We start from the raw sequence: 24411 nt of genomic DNA, 5'->3' as shown, positions 1-24411 counted from the left end.
TACATTTAGGGTGATTATCAACAGTTATGTACTTATTGCCATTGCAGGCTTTAGATTCATGGTTACCAAAGGTTTAAGGGTAACTTCCTTACTATGTAAGAGTCTAACTTAACTAACTTAGTATGCTATTACAAACACAATCTAAAGGTTCTCTTTTTTTCCCTCTGTTTTTCCCCCTCCATTCTTTATATATTAGGTATCATATTCTGTACTCTTTGTCTATCCCTTTTTCTTACCTCTGGTGACAGCTATTTAACCTTAGGAACACTTCCATCTATAGTAGTCCCTTCAAAATACACTGTAGAAGTGGTTTGTGGGAGGTAAATTCTCTCAGCTTTTGCTTATCTGGAAATTGTTTAATCCCTCCTTTAAATTTAAATGATAATCTTGCCAGATTGAGGATTCTTGGTTCGAGGCCCTTCTGTTTCATTGCATTAAATATATCATGCTGCTCCCCTCTGGCCTGTAAGGTTTCTGCTAAGAAGTTCTGATAACCTGATGGGTTTTCCTTTGTATGTGATCTTATTTTTCTCTCTGGCTGGTTTTAATAGTCTGTCCTTATCCTTGATATTTGCCATTTTAATTATTATACGTCTTGGTGTTGTCCTCCTTGGGTCCCTTGTATTGGGAGATCTGTGCATTCCATGGTGAGAAACTATCTCCTTCCCTAGATTGGGGAAGTTTTCAGCAATTACTTCCTCATAGGCACTTTCTATCCCCTTTTCTCTCTCTTCTTCTGGTTCCCCTATAATATGAATATTGTCCCGTTTGGATTTGTCGCATAGTTCTCTCAATATTCTTTCATTCCTAGAGTTCCTTTTTTCTCTCTGTGCCTCAGCTTCTTTGTATTCCTCTTCCCTGATTTCATTTGTCATCTCCTCCACTGTATCTAATCTGCTTTTAGTACCCTTCACTGTGTCCCTCAACAGTTGGATCTCCATTCAAAATTCATTCCTGAGTACTTGAATATTTTTCTGTACCTCCAGGAGCATGTTTATGATTTTTATTTTGAAATATCTTGCAGGAAGTTTCATTAATTCAGTGTCACTTGATCCTTTTTCTGGTGTTGAGATTTTGCTTTGACTCAGGTTCCTTTGACGTTTCATATTTGTATGTGGTGCCCTCTAGTGCCCAGAATCTCTACTCTCTGGAGCTGCTCAGCCTCTGGAGCAATGTCGGGAGTCACATGGTGTTGGTGCCTGGGGGGAGGAAAGGGCTGTTTCCTGCTTCCCAGCTGCTATGCCTGTCTCCACTGCCATAACCAGTGGGCAGAACACACAGGTGTAAGCCTCTATGCTTTGTGTTTGTAGCTGCTGTTGGAGGGCTTCCCTCTGGCTGGCCTGATGCCAGGGCAGGGGCTGCTGGTTTGCGAGCCGTGTGCGGGCTAGCCGGGAGGAAGGTGCAGCAGGCTGAGTATCATGGTGGGAGGCCTTGGAGCTGCATAGCCAGCCAGGAGGATCAAGCACCTGAAGTTCGTTTAAGTTTCCAACCTGCTGGGCAGAGTGCACCCAGACATTTTTGTCTACCTGTCCTTTCTTCTGATTAGTAAGCTCTGTGCAGTCCTTGCCTCTTTAGCAGCCCTCTAGCTTTTAGGAAGTCTCTGACTGCTTATCTTTCTTTGGCCCAGAGCAGCGAGATGTGGATCCGTGTTTTCCACAAGCGGCTGGAATCTGTCTCTCCAAGTATTCCACCTGTCTGAGCTTTCCAACCTCAGTAATCACCAGAGCACCATGCAATGTAGGTCTGTGCTCCCAGAGCAAATCTCCGGAGCTAGGTGTTCAATAGTCCCAGGCCTCCATTCTCTCCCCGCTCTGTTTCTCTTCCTCCCACCAGTGAGCTGGGGTGGAGAAAGGGCTTGGGTACCACTCGATCAAGGCTTTGGTACATTACTCTGTTCCGTGAGGTCTCTTCTTCTCTCCAGGTTTATGCAGTCTGTTGCAGCCTTCTTTCCTGTTGCCTATTCAGGATTAGTTGTATTAATTATATTTCCATAATATATGTGATTTTCAGAGGAGGTTTCTGTCTCACCTCTCATGCCACCATCTTGAACCCAATACAGTAGTATTTTAAAACAGACCTTAAATGTACATATTTCACATACATGAATACACTTAATCCTTACAAATCCCAAATGTCAGGTCCATTTTATAGATTATGTCTGCCTAATACTTATAGAGATTAAATGACTTGATAATAGCTTTATAGGCAAAATTAAAAACTCATTTTTTTCTTTTACTTTGTGACAATGTCTATTGTATAGGACAGATTGGGACAGAAAATAAAAATTAGATGTTTTTATCATCAATTTTGCAATTAAATAAGAGGCCTGAAAAATATAAATATAAAATTAGTAGTCTATCATCTAGGAATAAATGGGAAGAACATATTTGAACAAGTGAAGAATAAATTAGAAAATATACAGGCACATTAGAAAATGGCTAATATCAATCATAACATTAGTTGTCTATGTTCAAAAACAGTGATCCTTCTAGAGGATTTCTAGCATTTTTTCTTCAGCCATTTGGTAGAGATAATTGTTCTAATTTGAAAATTATCTTTATTTTTAAGATCCCATTTTTGATCCAGCAAGTGGCCAAGTTCCTTTGCCTCCTGCTAGGAGATTACCAGGTGAACATGTCAAATCCAATAGAACATCACAGGACTATGATCAGCTTCCTTCATCTTCAGGTGAGTCGGCTAATAATAGTAATAATACTACCTTAGGACTGAGTAAGGCTTTTGGCTTTTAGGAGCACCTCTTTATTCATTATATAATTTGATGAGCAGTGCCAGCCTAAGATAGTATTTTTATCACCTTTGCATTTTGCTTATGAGGCTTGGGTTATGGGCAGAGTCCCTTCAAAATTGCCTCATGGAAAGGAAAAAACATCAGGCCTTACTATTTTTATCCATTAGTCTGTAAAGCACAGTCTTCTGATTCAAAATCTGTTCATTCACTAACTTTGTTATGCCTTATCAGATATGACTAATGAGAGAAATCTCTTTGTACATTAAAATGCTGCATTTCCTTATTTCTCCATTAAAGGAAAAAACAACTCTTTAGAATTAATATTAGCATCAAGCTATTTAGAATTAATATTCTTAGAATTATTAATTAATATTATATTTAGAATTAATATTAGCATCAAGCTATTAATTTTCATAGCTTATTTAGGGTTACCATGCAGTGTTCCACTGCCAGCCATTAAGTAGAAGGATGTTACCATTTTAGTAAATACAAGTCATACTAAGAACCATTAATTATGACATGGCAGTGCTTGCTTCTTCCAGAGGCCAGCCTTCCCTGTCACCATATCTATATCTACCAGAGCTCCCTCTACCTTACACACTTTGTGTCCCTTCTTGTGCTTTATCTTTCTTCAGAGCACCTGTCCCTGCCTGATATTTCATTCATTTGCTTGGTTGTTATTGATCTATCTCCTCTGCTAGTGTATTAGTGCTTTGAAGATAGGAGCATTTTTTGACTCACTGCTACATCCCCATGTGTCCAAAGACTGCCTAGGAGATGTTTGTTGGATGAGTGGACGGACAGAATGAAGGAAGGAAGAGTAGCTGATGTCTGTATTATGTCCAACACACACATTTTCCGAGCATATTTTTTTGTCTCATAATTTGAAAAGTTAGAAGTTTTTCCTATGTGGGTTTTTATCCTATTTTGAGATTTTTGGGTTTTGTTTGTAAAGCTCAAACCTCAGTTCACAGATTTGTTAATAGTGATAATTAATGAGCAACTTTGAGAATTAATCAACATTATGTACTTGATGACATGCTTGGGAGATGTAGAAATCCCTCTATAGTTTTCATAAGTTTTAACACTTGAGTATAACTCAGGACAGCATAGAAAATGGTATTAACTTTTACAAATTTTGGTCCATGCTCTTTTACCCATTTTCTTCTAGTCATTCCAAGATTTCAGATACATCCATGGGTATCCATTTGACACACTGTATTTCTAGTCAAAGGTATATTTCCAGAGTGATGAAAAAAAAATGTGAAAGTCAAGAAGAAGAAAAGACAGTATGTATCAGCGTCCCTCTATGTAAGAAAAGGAAGCAATTCCCTTAAGAAAATAATGTTAAAATACAACTTTATGAAGACTGTCATTACTGATTCAAAATAACATATTCAGGACAACCAAGTCTGGATTAAAAGAAACATATTTAAGCTTTGGGAAGAGTTGTGGCCAAAATGCTTTATTTTTACAGCTGCTTTATTGTTTGCTCCATATTCTGTGGGTGTTATAGAGCCCAGAGGAACATCATTCACATATATGGTTTCAGGTGATAGGAATTCCAGTTGGCATTATACTAGAAATTTCAAGGAAGAACTTTGACTCACAAACCTTGTTGAAATAGCCCCAAATAGGCCTTTACCTGAAACCTGCACTTGCTTTTACCTGAGTGATAAATTAGTCCCAGTTATTACTGAGTGCCTCAGTTAGCTGTAACATCAGCTATTTCAACCAACTCCCCGAATTGTCTTTACAAACACAGGGACACCACAGAAAATAAAATGTTTTTTCCAACAAGATATTTGCTCACATTCAGCTCACAGGGCTACCAGGCTATCTACTAGTTTATGTCACACCAGCGGAGGGACCGAGTGTGCCTTCTGGATTAGATCTTCCCATCAAGAACTTGAGCCTGGATGCTGTGTGCCTTTAGGATCCTAATAGGCCTTATTTAGATGATTGTTGAGGATTCTAGTATAATTACTGTACCTTATACATTAAATTTCTCTTCTCTCTTATAGTGATCTAAATAATTGATTATGACTATATATATAAGCTTTCTGGAAAGGATTATTTCTACAGAATTGGAAAATATGACTTCATTGATTTAAATGTATTTTTCTTATCCTCTTATCTAAAAAGGATGTGTGCATGTGTATGTATGTCTAACAAAGGGGCTTCCAAATGTTTTATTCCCCCCCAAAAAAATTGATATATCAATTGTTATCTCTAAAACATTAAGAAAATTATGATATGACAATCAGAAACAAGTGGATTTTATCAACCTAGGTTAAATTCATATATACCTATATATGGGGCAAACATTTTTTGCTAACAATCTGCTTATTTCATCACATGAGTATTTTATTCACATGGAGTTCATGTCTATCCTAGCTAGTGAGTTTTCACAGATTTTCCAGGTGGCTTTTCCCTTGTTGTAAGATGACATAGTATACTAGTTTGAATATCATTCCTTCAAAACTCAGAGATCCAATTTACAGTAGAATAACAATATCATAATGATGTATTCTTGCTTGTGCTGATGAAGTGCAGCATTATTTGTTGAGAATATTTTTCATATTCTTAGTATTTAGAGGGCACGTAAGGTAACACTTGAAAATACTGCAACAATTTCAGCACATAACTTGTGTTAAATGTGTTCATAACTAGTAAAAGATCTCATTGCCAAATACACTAACAAAACAAAGGAGGTCTCATTGCAAAAGGAATTAATTCCAATACTACTTTTACTTTACATACCTAATACATAATTCTTTTATAGCCATTTTCTGGGTGTACTTAAAAAAAAACCTTTATAGCCTTAACTATCATAATTATCTACTACAGTATGTGAAGATTTTTGCATTTGCAATTAGTGTGAAAACTATAAATGGCATATACAATCATAGCAGCAGTTGAAGTTTATGGCATAAAATGTTCCAGAATTGATTGATCCAACTTAGAATAACAAAGTCAAAATGATAATGTGTTTGAGACTTCCTTAGTGCCTTGGTTAATTTTATATTTTTTCTTTGAATATAGTTAAGAAAATCAGTAACCTGAGTCATGATGTCCATCCCAAGTATTGTCACTAAATTGTTAAACAACTTTAGGGATTATATAGAGATAATACAATAGTTAACACATAATTATGTTTGCATAGTAATACTTATACACAAATATATTTTATATATAAATATTTATGAATTAAATTTACTATATAACAGAAATAATTTTATTCCTGACAACCAATTTAAAATAGGTATGATGAGTGTCAATTTATAGAAGAAAGATATCAAAGTTTAGTAATTTAACCAAGGTCTCAAAGCTTGTATCAGTGTGATAGGATTTGAATCAGTTCTTTTGTCTGTGAGCTATGCACACATTTACCTGTTTTTATTACTGGTGGGATAATAACATAAAGTTTGCTAACAAAGTTTTAAAAAGTCACACATATATAAAACAACAGTTGCTAAACTGATGTTGGAGATGCCCAAAAATAAAATTAAGTAAAGACAGAAACAGGATAGTAGTGATGACAAAGCAATGGAAAAAAGGGTATTAAAAATTGTACACTTGTACTAGAGATTTCAAAACCTGGATTCTGACCATTTTTCCTATAACCTTAGATAGCCACTCACCATATGCTTTCTACACTTTTTATTGAAAAATAAATCTCTGTTTCTCCATCATAGATCCTAGAGTTGCTCAGACCTAAAAACTGGCAGATAGTATCTGAGGCTTTTTTTTTTTTTGCATAATTATGAAACTAGTACATGCACAGTGGAGAATAATAAAAAAGAATCCAAAAAAAAAGAAAAGAAAGAAATTGCCTATAACCCTATCACCAATAAGGAACATTATTGCTATTTTGGAGTATCTCCTTCTAATGTTTTGTCTGTGTACATGTTCGCAACAATTAGATCATACTCAGTATGTCAATTATATCTCAATTCCATTTAACATAGTATCATAAATAGCTTACCACATCATTAAACTTTTTAAATGCCATTTTAAGTTATCATATGGTAATCCATCTTTTTTAAGTGCTGTCAAACACTAATATTTTAAAAGTGTAACAACCCCTAATTATATATGCAAGAAAACTAACATAATAAGTGCCTTTGCTTTCTCTAGAAATACAGAAACTTGGTGGTGTTATTATTAAATAAGACTTAATATAACAAATAGAAAATAATAGAAAAGTGTATTCATCAATATGATATTTGCTTATTATACACTTCTTTCAAAATATGAACTAATAAAAAAAGTACCAAAATTCAGATATTGAAGGAAGTAATAAGGATCCATTGTGGTAAAATATTTGGTCGCCACTGAAGTGGAAGGATCACCAGCTCCTGTAGATACGGACATAAGAGCAGTGTCTCACCTTTTTAAATCATAATCTGCTGAAAAGCCTTATTAGAGCATTTTTCCCCTAATCACCTGCAAGAATGAAAGTTTAATATCACCAACTTATCTTTATATACTGTGGCTCTCTGGAGGGCCACAAACCCTTTTTAGCATGTAAGATACTTTTTTTGTCCCTCAAGGACTATTTTTGCCATCTTAGGATGATACTGCTGCCCACACTTAGAGTAATCATGCAGGGTATTAGACTAACTGTGTTTTCATCAGGTTAATTCCCCTGCTATCTAGGACTTTTCTCTATGTCTGTATTTTATATGCTCCAAAAATGAAAACTGAATCAAGATTTACCCTATGTAACAGTGCTTCTCATATTTTTCTCCCGACCAGAGAGTTAATTGAACAACATAGGGACTAAGTGGACACTTAGTTAAGTGTCCGCTTTAACTAAAAGTGGACAATCGCATGATGAAATCTGCTTAAAAATCTTTTATCTCAGAAATTTATGCAAATTTTGCATTTTACTCCTTAATAGTATGAACTTCCTTACAGCCTCAAGTAAAACTGGTGCACCAGGAAGATATACTACTTATATTGTATGGCTGTACATATTCTTCCACTTACTTTTATACTGTAGCCATTGCTCACTGGAGTTGAAAAATTGCATGAGCATGGACAGCAGTACTAGAGCAAACACGTGCTTTGCAGGCTGTGATTTATTCAGGTGCAGAAATTGCCATGGAGCTGGTAAAATTCAGAGTCATTCCAATTTACTCCAAACTACAATATAACTTAGGGGGCTATGATAGAGTTTATCTTCTGTTTAATTGCTGCCTTCCATTGCCTACATATTCTAAAGTGAATAAGGACCTGGTGTCTACTACTTTTAGAGGTAGTGAAAAAAAGAGTATCTGGGGAAAGGAGAGCCTGGCTGTGAGGTCTGGGAAGAGATTTATAAAAAGAGGAATTGGTTTTCAATGTTTGCTCTAATAATCAGCATGAAAATGATATGTTTTGTCCTTTTTTTAGCAGCTTCCATTATTAGTTCAGGTTGTAACAGATCTTGTTTGTTAATATCTTGCTTAAAAGCTTTCCATAGAACTAGGCACTCACAACGAATTCCATGATTTTCCTCTTCCACACTTCTCTGGCATTCCTTTTGATTTACAGTAATTGCTCTTCTACAGCATTTGAGTGTAGTAGTTATTACAGATGTGAATTCTTTGCCCTTTCTTTCTAATGGTCTCCTTAGCATATATACTGAAAATTACATTAATTAATTTGCATACTACGTGACTGAGAAGTATTAAATAATACCTCTAAAAATGTTAATACAAAAGTAGACTTGGAAAGTGAGAATTGTAAAAGTAAATTGCTTAGCTCAAGGTTACTCAAAATCTTAGTAGCCAAACTGAGATGTATCTGACCACTCAAGTCCTTGTGTGGTGTTTCTCATCCATATCTAGAAAAGTCTTAGTTGTAGTTGTCAGTTGCCTGGTACAGACCAATTAAAACAAACCAAAAATCAAGATACTCCAAGCTGAATAAATATTTGGCAATAAGTAGAAATTTATATGTAACAGGTGGCAAAAAGTTGCAACATAGATTCCATTCTGCTTCCATTTATAGGCTCTCATACATGATACAGTTCAAGTTCTGAGCATTTGTAAGATTCTGAAGAAGTGTCAGCACTGTTTTGGGGAAACAGTTTTGAGTTAGAGCAGTGAGGACTAGGATTAAATAAATTGGGATATATGAGTTTTGAATTTTAAGGGAAAATCTACCTATTAGAAAAATCTTTGCTTCAAGAAGTTTTTTTTTCTTTTTTAATGAAAATGTCTTTAGAATCTGTGATGGTTCCTTCTAGAGGTTGTTTGAATCATTTTCTCTAGTTGAAATTTCAAATATATTTTGTGTTTAAAAAAAAAATAACTAGTTCCAGGATCAGAAATACCTCCAGTACCCTAACTAGAGTTTTAATTGTTATGTCTGTGTGTATATATATATATGTTTTTCCTGCTAACTTAGGCTTCCTGAATTATGTTTACTAATTTTAACAAGCAAAGAATAGCTTTCTCTGAAATAAAATTAGTCATCTGCAAATTCCATTGCATTTGGACAGCAGCCTCACAGTGGGTAGGTTTCTTGTGTTTATTTTTTTTTTTCCTGATGATAGGTGCCGTCTACCAAGATCAAAGGTATACATAAATTTATTAAATCTAAAATATCTAAATTTTAATCCTTCATTGCCAGTTACAATAATAGATGTGTCTCTGGCTGACACTTCTTTAGTTGCTTATATAGCTGTTCTTGTCAAAGATGCTTGGCAGTCATCTGGCCCTCTCAGTATTTTGGAAACAAAATAACAGTATTACAAAAACTCAGACAGGATCAAGACCAGGGAGTAGAAGGATCCTGAGCTCACTCCTCCCACAAACACATCAAGTCTACCACTACATACAGAGAAACTCTCTGAAAATGACATGAAGAAAAAGCCATATCAAAAAGGGTTGGGGGACAAGGGTGGACAGAGATGCCATCCGGTAAGGACCAATCCCCTGGAGGAGTGACCCACAAGTGGGGGAATATCACAGGCATCTAGGTCTTTCCTGAGGGGCAAGAGATTCAAGCTCCACACTGGGAACAGTCACCGTGGGCACCTGCACTGAGTAGATGACCCCCCCACTCGATAATGTCTAGCTGTGAAAATCAGCAGGGCTTCACTCCAGGAGAGCAAGAGGGCTGTGGGAGACCTAGACTCCCTTATTAAAGGATCCACACACAAATTCACTTGCTTCAAGACCCAGCACAGACACAGTAGTTTGAAAAGTGCCTGGGGCATATGTGAAGATTTATTGACTAATTTTAGGCTTTGTGCTGGGGGCAGAGATCTGAAGGAACTTTGTCCAGGAACAGAGTCACTGGCAGGTGCCGTTTTTCTTGCCCTCCTTCTCAGCTGGCCCAGTTCTGGCAGGCACCATTTCTAATATTCTACATCCACTTTGCAAGCACTGTTTGTCCTGCCCCAATGTTCCTCTGTGACTCTGTCCCATCCACCCGAGGAGTACCCTCCAAAATAACTCCCACCCCACTACACACAGTAGGTGACCTCAGCCAGGACCAGAGCCCCTCCAAAGTGGCTCCTGCCCCTGGGGGAGGGGAGCCAGCCCCACCCACCAGCACACCCACTGCAGTCACAGCCCAACTACCACAAGGGGGTGCATTTAGCCCACACAGGAGACACCCTGGGGCACCTTGTTCTGGTGACCAGGGTGGTTGCACTTCCAGGCCCCACGGGACAATTCTATGTAAGGACACTCCTTCAAATTCAGGATACATAGCTGATCTACCAACATACATACAAATAAATACAGTGTATCAGGCAAAACGAGACAGGAATATATTCCAAATGAAAGAATAAGACAAAACCTAAGAAAAAGAACTAAATGAAAGAGAGGTGAGCAGTCTGTCTGAAAAAGAGTTTGAAGTCATGGTCATAAAGATTCTCACCAAACTTGGAAGAAGAACAGAGCTGAAAAATACAATAACTGAAATGAAAAATACACTTGAGGGAATCAACAGCAGATTAGAGAATACAGAAAAACAGATCACATATCTGGAAAATGGTACTGTAAGTCATCAAAGCTTATCATAAAAAAAAGAAAAATTTAAGAAGGATAGTTTAAGGGACCTCTAGAACATCATCAGGTGTACTAACTCACATTATAGGGGTCCCTAAAGGAGAAGGGGTGGGGGGCAGAAAACTTATTTGAAGATATAATAATTGAAAACTCCTTTAACCTGGGAGAGGAAAGAGACATCCAGACCCAGGAGTCACAAAAGACCCCCACAAAGGTCCACACCAAGAACATAATTAAAATGTCAAACTGTAAAGATAATGAGAGAATCTTAAAAGCAACAAGGGAAAAGCAACTAGTTATGTACAAGGGAACTGCCATAAGACTAGCTGCCAGCTGATTTTTTTCAGCAGAAATTTTCAGGCCAGAGGGAGTGGCGTGATATATATTTAAAATGCTAAAAGGAAAAATTACAACCAACAATACCTGGCAAAATTATTATTCAGAATTGAAGGAGAGAAAGAGTTTTGCAAACAAAAGTTAAGGAGTTAATGACCACTAAACCAGCCTTACAAGAGATGTTAAAGGGACTTCTTTAAGAGGAAGAGAAAAGGCCATAACCAGAAGAATATTATGAAAGAAAAAAACTTCACTGGTAAAAGCAAATACAGAGTAAAGGTAGTAGATCAACTTATATAGTTAGTGTGAATGTTAAAAGACAAAAGTAACAAAATCAACTGTATTTACGGTAATTAAGGGATGAACAAAATTAAAAAATGTAAAATATGACATCCAAATATAAAGTTTGGGGTGGAGGTAGTAAAAATGTAGTGCTTTTACAATGCCCTAACTTAGGTGACCCTGAACTTAAAATAGATTGCTTTATACACAGAGTGCTATATATGACTCTTATAGTAACCACAAACCAAAAACCTATAATAGATAAAATGAACAAAAAATAAAGGTAAAGGAATCCAAGCATAACACCAAAGAAAGCCATCAAATCACAAGGGAAGGGAGCAAGAGAACTACAAAAACAACCAGAAAACAATGAAGAAAATGGCAGTAATACCTATCAATATTTACTTTAAATGTAAATGGACTAAATGCTACAATCAAAAGACATAGGATGACTGAATGGATATTTTTTTTAAAAGACACATCTATCTTTTGCCTACAAGAAACTCACTTCCAACCTAGTTACATGTAGACTGAAAGTTAAAGGATAGAAAAAGATATTACATGGAAATGGAAATGAAAAGCTAGGATAGCAATGCTTATATCAGACAAAATACACTTTGAAAGATTATAACAAGAGACAAGGGCATTATATAATGATAAAGGAATCAGTCCATCCAGAGGATACAGCAAATGTAAACATGTACTCAACATAGGAGTACCTGAATATATAAAGCAAATATTTACAGACATAAAGGAACAAATTGACAGTAATACAGTAATAGTACGGGACTTCAACACTCCACTTTCATCAATGGGTAGATCATCCAGACATATAATTAACAAGGAAACACTGACCTTGTATGACACATTAAGCCAGATGGACTCAATAGATACATATAAAACATCCTATCCAAAAAGATCAAAATACACATTATTTTCAAGCGCACATGGAATATTCTTCAGTATAGATGACATTAGACCACAAAACAAATCTCAGTAAATTTAAGAAAACTGAAGTCATAGCATCTTACTGACCACAGTAGTATGAACCTCAAAATCAATTACAAGAAAAAAAAACTGTAATAAATAAAAAACATAATATCAAGCCACCAATCATTCAACAAAAAAATCAAAGATGAAATGAAAAAAAAAATAACAAGACAAATGAAGATGGGAGCACAGTGTTCCAAAATCTTTTGGACATAGCCAAAACAGTTCTAAGAGGAAAGTTTATAGCAATACAGGCTTACCTCAAGAAACCAGAAAAATCTCAAACAATTTAGCCTTACTCGTAAAGGAACATAGAAAAAAAGTAGAAGGAAAGAAAGAATAAAAATCACAGTGAAAAATAAATGAAATAGAGATTTAAAAAAATAGAAGCATCAATGAAACTTAAGAGCTGATTCTTTGAAAAGGTAAAACAATTTGATAAACTTTTAGCCACACTTGTAAAGAAAAAAACAGAGGGCCCAAATAAATAAAATCAGAAATGAGAGAGAAGTTACAACTAACAGAAATATAAAAATACAGCCACAAAAAAGTTAAAACCATAGAAATACAAAAGATACAAGAGTACTATGCACAATAATATGCCAACACATTGGGTAACCTAGAGGAAATGGATAAATTCCTAGAAGCATACAATCTTCCAAGACAGCCAGGGAGAAAAAGAAAATCTGAACAGATAGATTAGTAATAAGGATATTGAATCAGTAATTAAAAAAGAAGAAATCCCAACAAACAAAAGTCCAGGACCAGAGGGCTTCACAGGTGGACACTACCCAACATTTAAAGAAGAGTTAATACCTATCCTTATCAAACTATTCTCAAACTCAAAATATTTGAAGAAGGAACACTTCCAAATTCATTCTACAAGGCCGGCATTACCCTAATACAAAAAATAAATAAATACACTACCAAAAATAATTACAGACTGGTAAATAAATGCAACAATCCCCAAATATTAGCAAGCAAAATTCAATAGTACATTAAAAGGATCATACACTATGATCGTGTAAGATTCATTCCAAGGATGCTAGGATGTCATTATCCACAAATTTAATCAAAATGATACACATTACCAAAATTACCAGAATAAAAACCATATGATCATCTCAATAGATGCGGAAAAAGCATTTGACCAAATTTAACACCCATTATCATAAAAACTTTCAACAAAGTGGTACAGAGAGAACATACTCAACATAATAAAGACCACATATGATAAACCCATAGCTAACATCATACTCAATGGTAAAAAGCTTAGAGATTTTCCCCTAAGATCATGAGAAAAACAGATGGCCACTTTCACCATTCATTCAACATAGTACTAGAAGTCCTAGCCACAGCAATTAGTCAGGAAATGAAAGCATCCAAATTGATAAGGAAGAAGTAAAATCGTCACTATCTGCAGATGACATGATACTATATGTAGAAAACTCTAAAAACTCCACCAAAACACAAGTAGAACTAATAAATATATTCAGTAAAGTTGCAGGATACAAAATTTAAATACAGAAATCTGTTGCATTTCTATATACTAAAACTATTGGAGAAATTTTTTTAAAAATCTCATTTACAATTTCATCAAAAAGAATAAAATACCTAGGCATAAATTTAATCAAGGAGATGAAAGACATGTACTCTAAAAACTGTAACACATTAGTGAGAAATTGAGGATGACACAAATAAATGGAAATATATACTGTGTTCATGGATTGGAAGAATATTATTAAAATGTCCATGCCACCCAAAGCAATCTGTAGATTCAATGCAATCTTTATCAAAATGTATTTTCAGAGAACTAGAATAACCCTAAAATTTATATGTAACCACAAAAGACTCAAAATAGCCAAAGCAATCTTGAGAAAGAAGAACAAAGAAGAATCACAATCCCAGACTTAAAACTAATCTACAAAGCTAGTAATCAAAACAGTGTGGTGCCAGCAAAAAAAAAAATGCAACAAAAACAAAGAAACAGACACACAGATCAATGAAACAGAATAGAGAGCCCCAAAATAAACCCATGCTTATATGGCCTATTATTCTATAACAAAGGAGGCAAGAATATAAAATGGGGAGAAAACAGTCTCTTCAAAAAATGGTACTGGAAAGATGACAGCAACATGTAAACAAAAGTAGACCACTACCTTATACCATATATCAAAAATAAACTCAAAATGGATTAAAAACCTAATACAAGATCTGAAACCATAAAACTCCTAAAAGAAAACATAGGCAGTAAGGCCCTGAACATCAGTCTTAGCAAAAAATTTTTTTGGATCTTTCTCAAACAAAGGCAACAGAAGCAAAAATAAACTGGAACTACATCAAACTAAAAAACTTTTGCACAGCAAAGGAAACTATCAACAAAACAAAAATGCCAGATATGGGAGAAGATATTTGCAAATCAAAAATCCAATAAATGGTTAATAGCCTGTATATATATATATATATATATATATATATATATATATATATATATATATATATATATATATTTTAAAAATCTGATAAAAAAAAATGGGCAAAGGACCTGAGAGGACATTTTTCCAAAGAAGACATACAGATGGCCAACAGGCACCTGAAGTGATGCTCAACATCACTTATCTTAAGGGAAATGCAAATCAAAACAACAGTGAGATACCACCTCACACCTCTCAGGATGGCTAGTATCAAAAAGACAAGAAATCACAAGTACTGACAAGGATGTAGAGAAAAAGAAACCCTAATGCACTGTTGGTGGGAATGTAAATTGGTGCAGACACTATGGAAAACAGTATGGCAGTGTCTCAAAAAATTGAAAATAGAACTACCATATGACTCAGCAATTCCACCTCTGGAATTTATCCAAAGAAAACCAAACACCAGATATGTGTGCCTTTATGTTCACTGCCCCATTCTTTACAATAAACAAGATATAGAAGTAACCTAAATGTTCATCAGTAGAGGAATGGATAAAAAAGATGTGGTATATATAGACTTTGAAATATTTCTCAGCCATAAAAAATGAAATATTGCCATTTGTGACAACATGGATAGGCCTAACAAATATAATGTTAAGTGAAATAAGTCAGAGAAAGCCAAATACCTTATGATTTCACTTACATGTGGAATTAAAAAAACACAAAACAACATAGAAACAGACTCAGATACAGGAAACAAACTTGGTTAACAGAGGTAGGGAGGAATTAGGGGAGGTGGGTGAAGTAGAATAAGGGGGTTAAAGTTATAAACTTCTAGTTACAAAATAAATCATGGGAATGTAAAGTACAGTATAGAGAATATAGTCAATAATAGTATAACTTTCTATGGTGACAGATTGTGACAGGTAGTCTTATTGTGATGATCATTTTGTAGTGTATGTTAATGTCAAATCACCATGTTATATACCTAAAACTAATTTTTTATGCCAACTATACTGCAATAAAAATAAAAAAAGAAAAGAAAGAAAACCTCTTAGAAAATTACCAGAATACAAGGAATAGAAAATTACCAGAATGCAAGGAATTTAGACTTAACAAAATTCTTCTTACTGAAAAATTACATCAGATTAGAAAAGAATGCAAATGTATAAATTCTGTGGTAATTGATTAAAGTAAAGGAAAACTTAATAGAATTTATAATCTTTTTTGGAAAGATTGGATTCAAAATATAATTTATTGTCCATCTCTACATGATATAATGAAATTCTTAATAGAAAAATAAACGGAACTTCAAAACAGTAAGTAATGCAATTTAGCAGATGATAATAATTCAAGATATTACAAATATAAGAAACAGTACAGACTTCAGCAAGAACCAGAAATTACTGTGTTCTTGTATATAAGCATAACTTAATAAGCTTTACCTATAACTATAATAGTTTTCAAACTGGAAATTACCCTATGAGAAAGAAAAAATTAAAAATAAGACTATCATAAAATTTGGTGTGCAATCAAATATTTTCACCCTGAAGACTTTTCTTTTATGTATATTATATTGGTATTGCTAGAACTATGATTAGGATGATGGTTTATATATGTTACCTTCTCATAGAAAATTGTACTTAAAAGAAAAATATGAAATAATGCATCATAAAGTTTTATGATTTACACTTGACTATTATTAAAAATACCAGCTTACACTATCTCCTGAAGCCTTTGGGAAAGCTTGGCAAGGCAGCAGAGACCAGGAGGAACTGGACGGGATGGGTCATGAGGCATTTGGGTTCTAGCCTCACTTTCTCTTTTACTTAACTGTTTATCATTTGCATTTGCCAGTGGTCTAAAAGAAAGATATTTTAATGTCGGCATAGTCTTCAATCAGTAAATGTGTTTCGTGGCATAAATTTAACATTTTTATTTTAATCTGTTTTAAAATCTAGGCTTTTGAAATAACATACCAAATACAGATACATGGGAATTCATGATAAAAAAAAAAGTCCCACTCAAGTTACTAGCCCATGCTCTGGTGATCTGTATGTGGTGGCAACCTGTAATTAATTTTCTTTTTCTCTTAATAAAATTACTCTCTATTCATGGGCACCAATTTGTTTGGTTTAACTTTGAGAAACTGTTATCTCAAGGTACTGATCTGGAACCCAATTCTCCATGGCTAATGTTTTTGCTCCCTTTGCTTTTTCTGCAGTCCAGCTACTAACCTGGCCTGACACTGCTTAACTTCCCGAGGTCAGGCATGATCAGGGTGATATGGCCATGGACTGTTGCCTTTTCTCAGGCAAACCTGCCTGCACTGGACTGAAGAGAGTATGCGAGCAAAGCACTGAGTTTACTTCTTTTCAGCCTGTCCACCGACAGGACTCTTGAAGTATCTAGTATTTCCCCCGCCACCCTAGCATCAGTAAGCCATCACTTCACAGCATTAGTAAATTGAGAAATCAGAGAGCTGGAGACTTTTCCAAGCATGTTTCTCAGAGCAGTTTTCTGCTGTGATATGGGTGGGATGGGGGATCTGGTGGAGACAGTCTGCTGGGTCCACCTACAAGCTTGTAACAGGGTTTCTTCCAGTAGAAACTTACCAAGAAAGTTCCTCCGCCATAGTAGGGAAGGATGAACTGTACTGCCAAAAGGAAAAAGCCTTTCTTTTCCAGACAATTGTTTGATTTTTTTCTTCTTTCTGTATCTTTTTTATTTCATGTGATTTCAAGAATACTGTGTGGAATTGGGAATAAATTTGTGTCAATTTCTCAGTTGGATTTCCAGTTCTACTTCAGTTTCTAATGTTCAAAATGGAGACAATATAACTTACACTACAATAATATATAAAAATGGAGGAAAAAGTTTATTTTTAAAGATAATGAAAACTAGTGTTGTCATATAAAATGGGATGGTACTACTGTTGCAATGTCTTTATTTTATCTTACTTAATCACATCTCTCCTTAAAAACTACACAGATGGTTCACAAGCACCAGCCAGACCTCCTAAACCACGACCCCGCAGGACTGCACCGGAAGTTCACCACAGAAAACCCCACGGGCCCGAGGCAGCATTGGAAGACGTAGATGCAAAAATCGCAAAACTCATGGGAGAGGGTTATGCCTTTGAAGAAGTGAAGAGAGCCTTAGAGATAGCCCAGAATAATGTCGAAGTGGCTCGTAGCATCCTTCGAGAATTTGCCTTCCCCCCTCCAGTCTCCCCACGTCTAAATCTATAGCAACCAGGACTGTAAACACCAAAATGTAAAGCATTCCATGAATATTCCAGTAGTGTGGAAAGGAGAGAAGCGAGATGGAATTCTGGAGAGGGGGTGTCTCCTCTTCACGTGGCATCTTGAGAAGAAAGAGGCTTGGAAGCGCTGCTTCTCAGAAGACTTGCTCAGGATGTCAGCGGGTGCGGCTTCCTTATTTTTGCTAGCCATACTTTTAAATCAGGGTTGAACTGACAAAAATAATTTAAAGACGTTTACTTCCCTTGAACTTTGAATCTGTGAAATGCTTTTTCCTTGTTTACAAGTTGGCAGAACTGCAGTTTGTTTTTGTTTTGGGTTTTTGGTTTTGTTTTTGTTTTTTTTAATACCTGTACTGTGTTCTTGATGGACCCTTTGTGGAGTGGTCAGGTCTGCTGTACCATTTCCCTTCAGCTCCCTTGCTGTGCACATCAGCAGCTGCATCACATACTCATTTTGATCTCTCCCGTCACGCCCACCCCCCACTACCACTGAGGTCCGATACCATTTCTCCCATTTACAAGATGCTTTAAAAGTTCTGATTTTCAACATATCAAACTAATGCAAAAAAAAGTGTGTGGCCTTCACTACTGAGTCTTTTCATTAGATACCATCGCTGTTGAGAGATGGGAAAAATCTGAATGTATAAAGCATTTTTTTTGTCAATTAACTGTCTTTTATAAGGGGTTTTCATATAATATAGAGGAGCGTCCCTTTTTAGTCTAAGTTTTGTGATCTTTAATTTGCCATGTTCTAGTCCTCGTCATCCCAGGGGTATCACAACTCTGAAAACTTTCTATACTAGAGAACAGCTACTGCAGGTGCAGGGGGAATCCACTTGCCCTTGACAATGCTGTACTAGAGTTATACAAGGAGGCCCCCCGATGCTGATGCCTGCATTACTTTGGGGCATGCTGAATAAGAGGGCCATCTTCCTGAAATATATTAATAACTGCCAGATGAAATTATGGTCTTCCCTCCCCAAAAATGGAGAAGAAAGCATTTCCTAATTGAGTCATTACACGCTGGTACCTAACTGGCTTAGGAACCAGCACATACAGCGGTGGAAACGTTCGATCTTGGATGCACTATTAAGTGTTGATGCTACTGTGGCAAAAATGGTTTTTGTTTTTTTTTTCCAAAGTTCTTAGTGATTTTCTCTCTGCAATCAAATTAGACCTCATATTTAATTTGTAGATGATCTCATTCATTGCTCCACATTGCTCCATCCAGTCAGGTGAAAGAAATTTATGTAGTTTTGCCTTTTTTGCAAAATGGAGGTTGATTCTTCAGAAACCATGTTACTACTTTTAATACGTCAACAAATATTTATTGAAAATCTATGATGAGCTTGGCACTGTTAGCCACTATGTTTTAAAAGCACAAACTATTGCAAGCTGACTCCAGTATAATGTTTTGTTATTCTTTATCTGCGCTTTTAATGGTGAAAGTCTCTCTGATGGACAAAGCCTGCAAGGTTTCCACCACAGCTTCAAAATTTTCAAGAAATTTGCTTTTTTTTTTTTCTATTTTTAAGTCAGTGGAGAAATGAGACAAAATCAGGTATGTGTAAAATGACTGAACCCACAGAGGGTTTTCTAAATATGGACTAATTTCAGGTTTGTGCACTTTTCTACCACTGCTCTCTTAACTTGAGCGTGATGTAAAAAGATGCATTTGATAGTGAGCCTCTTTGGGATCTGAAAGGACACGACCAAACATCTAACAGGTCCCATGGAAGTCAATGTTGTACAAGATTTGTGTAGTTGCCAAGTTGACCTGGGGAGGGGAACTAATGCATTACTTTGCAAAGGGACACATGCCCTTACTTGACAGTTTGACTATCATGCTATGAGTACTTGAGGAATCACAGGCTGTGGGTAGTTTGTGCTGATATTTTAATTTCTTCAGGTGATTCTGAGCTGGTTAATGTCCCTGGAGGAGAATTTCTAATTTACCTTAGATGTTCTTCCTGTGAATAGGTATATGAGTGCAGGGTTTTTTTTTTATACTTTTTAAACTTGAATTGGCTAATTCCTCATCGCTTTATAAAGTCCATGTTCTGTCCTCATGATTATTCACTTATTTGATCAATTTCTGATTCACATTGGAATAGCACTGCATATTATGGCTTTTTAATGATATTCTGATCATAGATACAGTCTAAAAGCCAAAAGTTGCCACTTCATTGTGATAACAATACTAACATTCTTAATAGATTAGGAAATGAATGTAAAACACAAATTTTAGAAAACATACTTTAGAAAACATTCTCATTTGATTTTCAAATAATGTGTGAAAATTCCCAGTGAGAATTAGAAAAAGAAAAGACTGGTAATGATAAATTTAAGACCTGAAATTTTCTTAAAATCTGTTTTGCAAAGAAAATTGACTAGCCTCCACTTAAATCTGTGCATCCTGTACTTAACAGCAACCATTAGTTTTATCATGAAAAGCTTACAGAATAGAATGGAAAGTGGGAATCTTATTACCAACGCTGTCATGAAAAACCCCTTGCTACGTATTACCTATGACAGACCAAACTCATTTTTTGAGGAGATAAACCAAAACACTTTTTTAATTATAAAAGTTATTACCCATTAATGGTTGGAAATGCTCCAGACTTTCACTGTGATCTGAAAAGTAAAACATTCTTTCCACTTCTCAAGACTTGGTAATATGATTATTAAGCCAGTACACCATATAATCCATATAATTTAAATAAATCATGACCAACATTAACCTGCTCTCCCCGTCTCCCCCAACATGTTGTGGGGGTGGAAGTATGTATCCTCAATGACAGTCCAGTAAATTTAACCTGCATAGTCTTTATTCTTCCCTCAATGTCTATAATATCCTGGCCAGATTTTCTGGACTTGAACCAGAGCAGTGATTATGTTTACCTTGAACTTTCTTCCACAGACCTTTAGCCCTTGTCCATTTCCCCTTGCACACATTGGAAATAGTCTTAATAATAGAGCCCTAATTCAAGGTCAAAGGGCCCATTTGTTAACTCAGTATTTCACACCTAAGAAGACTTGCAAATATTTCTTCATAATGTGAATTTTTCTTTTTCAGTTCCAGAAGCATTTCCTACAGTTTGGACATTATTTTTCATCTCAGATTGCAATTTGAAGTTTTAATTTGCACTGAATTATCTAGCCTGGTTAAAATTTTATTTTGTTCTCTTAAGATGACAGATTTAGAAGCAAATTACAGTATATTTTCAATAATACAGGTACTGCCTGTTGACCTGGAATTATAGTGCTTCTAGGAAAAGTTTCTATAAAAAGCAATTGAGTGAAGGTTTTTTTGTTTTTTCCCAATTACCATTTTATTTTTTTAATGTCTTTTTTAAACTTGTCTGATGTGGCAAAATAGTTATGTGTTCAATTAATTTATATTTTATTCATCCTTTTTCAGTTCTGGTTATGTAAACTCAAGTACTTTATCTGTTCTTTTAAGGTATTTTATAAAATGAATATTAACAAAAAACCAGAGTTGGTATTTTATTTTTCAAGTGAACACAAACATTTCTTTTGGAGCATTTCTGTGTTGTAATTTTATTTGTGGTAAGTAAAAGACATTTAAGAGCTAACTGGATGAAATGGTAGTAGTCATCCCAGATGATTTATTTATTAAAATACTTAAACCACATCATTTAAAGATACACACAAAAGCTACTCCAGTTAACAAAGATGATGGCATGAGAGGTGAGACAGAGGCCTTCTCCCAAAACCACATATAATATGAAAATATAGTTAATACAACTCATCCTAAAGGAGCAAGAGGAAAAAAGGCTGTGCCATACTGCATAAACCTGGAGAAAAGAACTTGTGGAACAGGGTAATGTACCAAAGCCATGAACCGGCAGGACTGAAGCCATTCCCCAACCCCAGGTCACTGGCAGGAGGAACAGAAACGGAGCGGGAACAGGGTGGAAGCCAAGGACTGCTGAACACCCAGCCCTGGAACTCTCCTGAGAGTATGAACCTACATTGCATGGTGCTCGAGATTACTCAGGTTGGAAGGCTCAGAGAGGTGGAATACTTGGAGAGACAGATTCCAGCCGCTTGTGGAAAACACAGATTCACATCTGGCTGCTCTGGGCCAAAGAAAGACAGGCAGAGACTTCCTAAAAGCTAGAGGGCTGCTAAAGAGGCAAGGATTGCACAGAGCTTCCTACTCAGGAGAAAACACATGTGGACAAAATTGTCTAGGCACACTCTGCCCAGCAGGTTGGGAACATTCAGGAACTTCAAGCGCTCCATCCCTCTGGCTGGCTATGCAGCTCCAAAGCCCCCACTGTAATACATAGCCTGTGGTGCTTTCCTCCTGGCCGGCATTGGCTCTCAAACTGGCAGCCCCTGCACTGGTGTCAGGTCTTCCAGAGGGAGGCCCCATCTATGGCAGCTACAAATGCAAAGCATAGAGGCTTACACCTGTGCTATGCCCACTGGTTCTCACAGTGGAGATGGGCACAGCAGCCGGGAAGCAGGACACAGCTCTTACCTCCCCCCAGGGCACCAGTGCTGCTCTCCTGAGACCCCTGACATTGCTCCAGGGGCTGAGCAGCTCCAGAGAGTAGAGCTTCTGGACACCAGAGGGTGCCACACACAAATATGGAAAGTCAGAGGAACCTGGTTCAAACCAAAATCCCACAAACAAGAAAAAGGGCCAAAAGAAAGTGAACTTATCAATCTTCCTGCAAGAGATTTCAAAATAAAAATCATAAACATGCTCATGGAGGTATAGAAAAATATTCAGGAACTCAGAAGAATTCAGGGGATTCAATCATTAAGGAATACAATATCTGAAATGAAACATACAATGAAAGAATTTAGGACCAGATTAAATGTAGTAGAGGAGATGGTAAATGGAACAGAAATTAGAGAAGAAGAATACAAAGAAGCTGAGGCACAGAGAGAAAAAACGATCTCTAGGAATGAAAGAATATTGAGAGAACCGTGTGGCCAATCAAAATGGAACAATATTCACATTATGGTACCAGAAGAAGAAGAGAGAGAAAAAGGGATAGAAAGTGTCTTTGAGGAGGTTTGAGACTCATATTAGAATAGTTGAACCTAACAGACAGCTACAGAACACTCCACCCAAAAGCAGCAGGATACACATTCAAGTGCACGTGGAACATTTTCAAGAATAGGTTATATATTAGGCCACAAAAAGAGCCTTGGTAAATTCAAAAAGATTGAAATTGTACCAACCAGCTCCCACAAACTTCCCCAATCTGGAGAAGGAGATAGTATCTCAGGTCCTGGAGGTGCACAGATCTCCCAACACAAGGGACTGAAGGAAGACAAAACCAAGACATACAATAATTAAAATAGCAAAGATCAAGGATAACGACAGACTATTAAAAGCAGGCAGGGAGAGAAAAAAGATCACCTACAAAGGAAAACCCATCAGGCTATCATCAGACTACTCAGTAGAAACCTTACAGGCCGGAAGGGAGTGGCATGATATATTTAATGTAATGAAGCAGAAGGGCCTGGAACCAAGAGTACTCTACCAGAAAAGATTATCATTTAAATTTGAAGGAGGGATTAAGCAACTTTCAGATAAGCAAAACCTGAGAGAATTTACCTCCCACAAACCATCCCTACAGTGTATTTTGGAGGGACTGTTCTAAATGAAAGTATTTCTGAGGCTACATAGCTGTCACCAGAGGAAATACAACCACAGTAAAGGAAGTCAAACAATTAATTACTAAGCAGAAACAAAATCAAATCGACTACCCCCAAAGTCAGTCAAGGGATAGACAAAGAGTACAGAATATGATACCTAACATACAAAGAATGAAGGAGGAAGAAAAAGGACGGGAAAAAAAAAACCTTTAAATTGTGCTTGTAATAGCATACTACATTAAATTAGACTGTTAAATAGTAAGGAAGTTATGCTTGAACCATTGGTAACCATGAATCTAAAGCCTGCAATGGCAATAAGTACATACCTATCGATAATCACCCTAAATGTAAATGTTCTAAATGCACCAATCAAAAGACATAGAGTCACTGAATGGATAAAAATACAAGACGCATCTATATGCTGCCTACAAGAGACTCACTTCAAAACCAAAGACATACACAGACTAAAAGTGAAGGGATAGAAAAAGATACTTCATGCAACTAATATGGAGAAGAAAGCAGGAGTCTCAGTACTCATAGCAGACAAAACAGATGTCAAAACAAAGAAAGTAACAAGAGACTAAGAAGGACATTACATAATGATAAAGGGGTCAGTCCAACAGGAGGATATAACCATTATAATTATGCACCCAACCCAGGAGCACCACATATATGATACAAATATTAACAGAATTGAAGGGGAAAATAGAATGCAATGCA

At 36.1% G+C, this 24411-nt stretch overlaps 1 protein-coding gene across 6 annotated transcripts in view; it reads left to right on the top strand.

The window, feature by feature from the left end:
• CBLB (Cbl proto-oncogene B) overlaps positions 1 to 20050 on the top strand; it is a 221514-nt gene extending 201464 nt beyond the window's left edge. For 5 of the 6 annotated variants that reach the window (XM_036930770.2, XM_036930766.2, XM_057502408.1 and 2 more), the window contains 2 exons: positions 2569 to 2688; positions 17775 to 20050. In XM_036930770.2, the coding sequence (XP_036786665.2) occupies positions 2569 to 2688; positions 17775 to 18034 (380 nt within the window). In that variant the 3' untranslated portion in view covers positions 18035 to 20050. Of the gene's footprint in view, positions 1 to 2568; positions 2689 to 3920; positions 6205 to 17774 lie in introns of those variants that run through there. The other variant, XM_057502399.1, reaches the window with a different exon arrangement.
• Positions 20051 to 24411: the final 4361 nt, after the last annotated feature.

This window comes from Manis pentadactyla, chromosome 1 (genome assembly GCF_030020395.1).
Source record: "Manis pentadactyla isolate mManPen7 chromosome 1, mManPen7.hap1, whole genome shotgun sequence".
NCBI classification, from domain to species: Eukaryota; Metazoa; Chordata; class Mammalia; order Pholidota; family Manidae; genus Manis; species Manis pentadactyla.
This window is presented reverse-complemented; position numbering and strand designations above follow the sequence as displayed.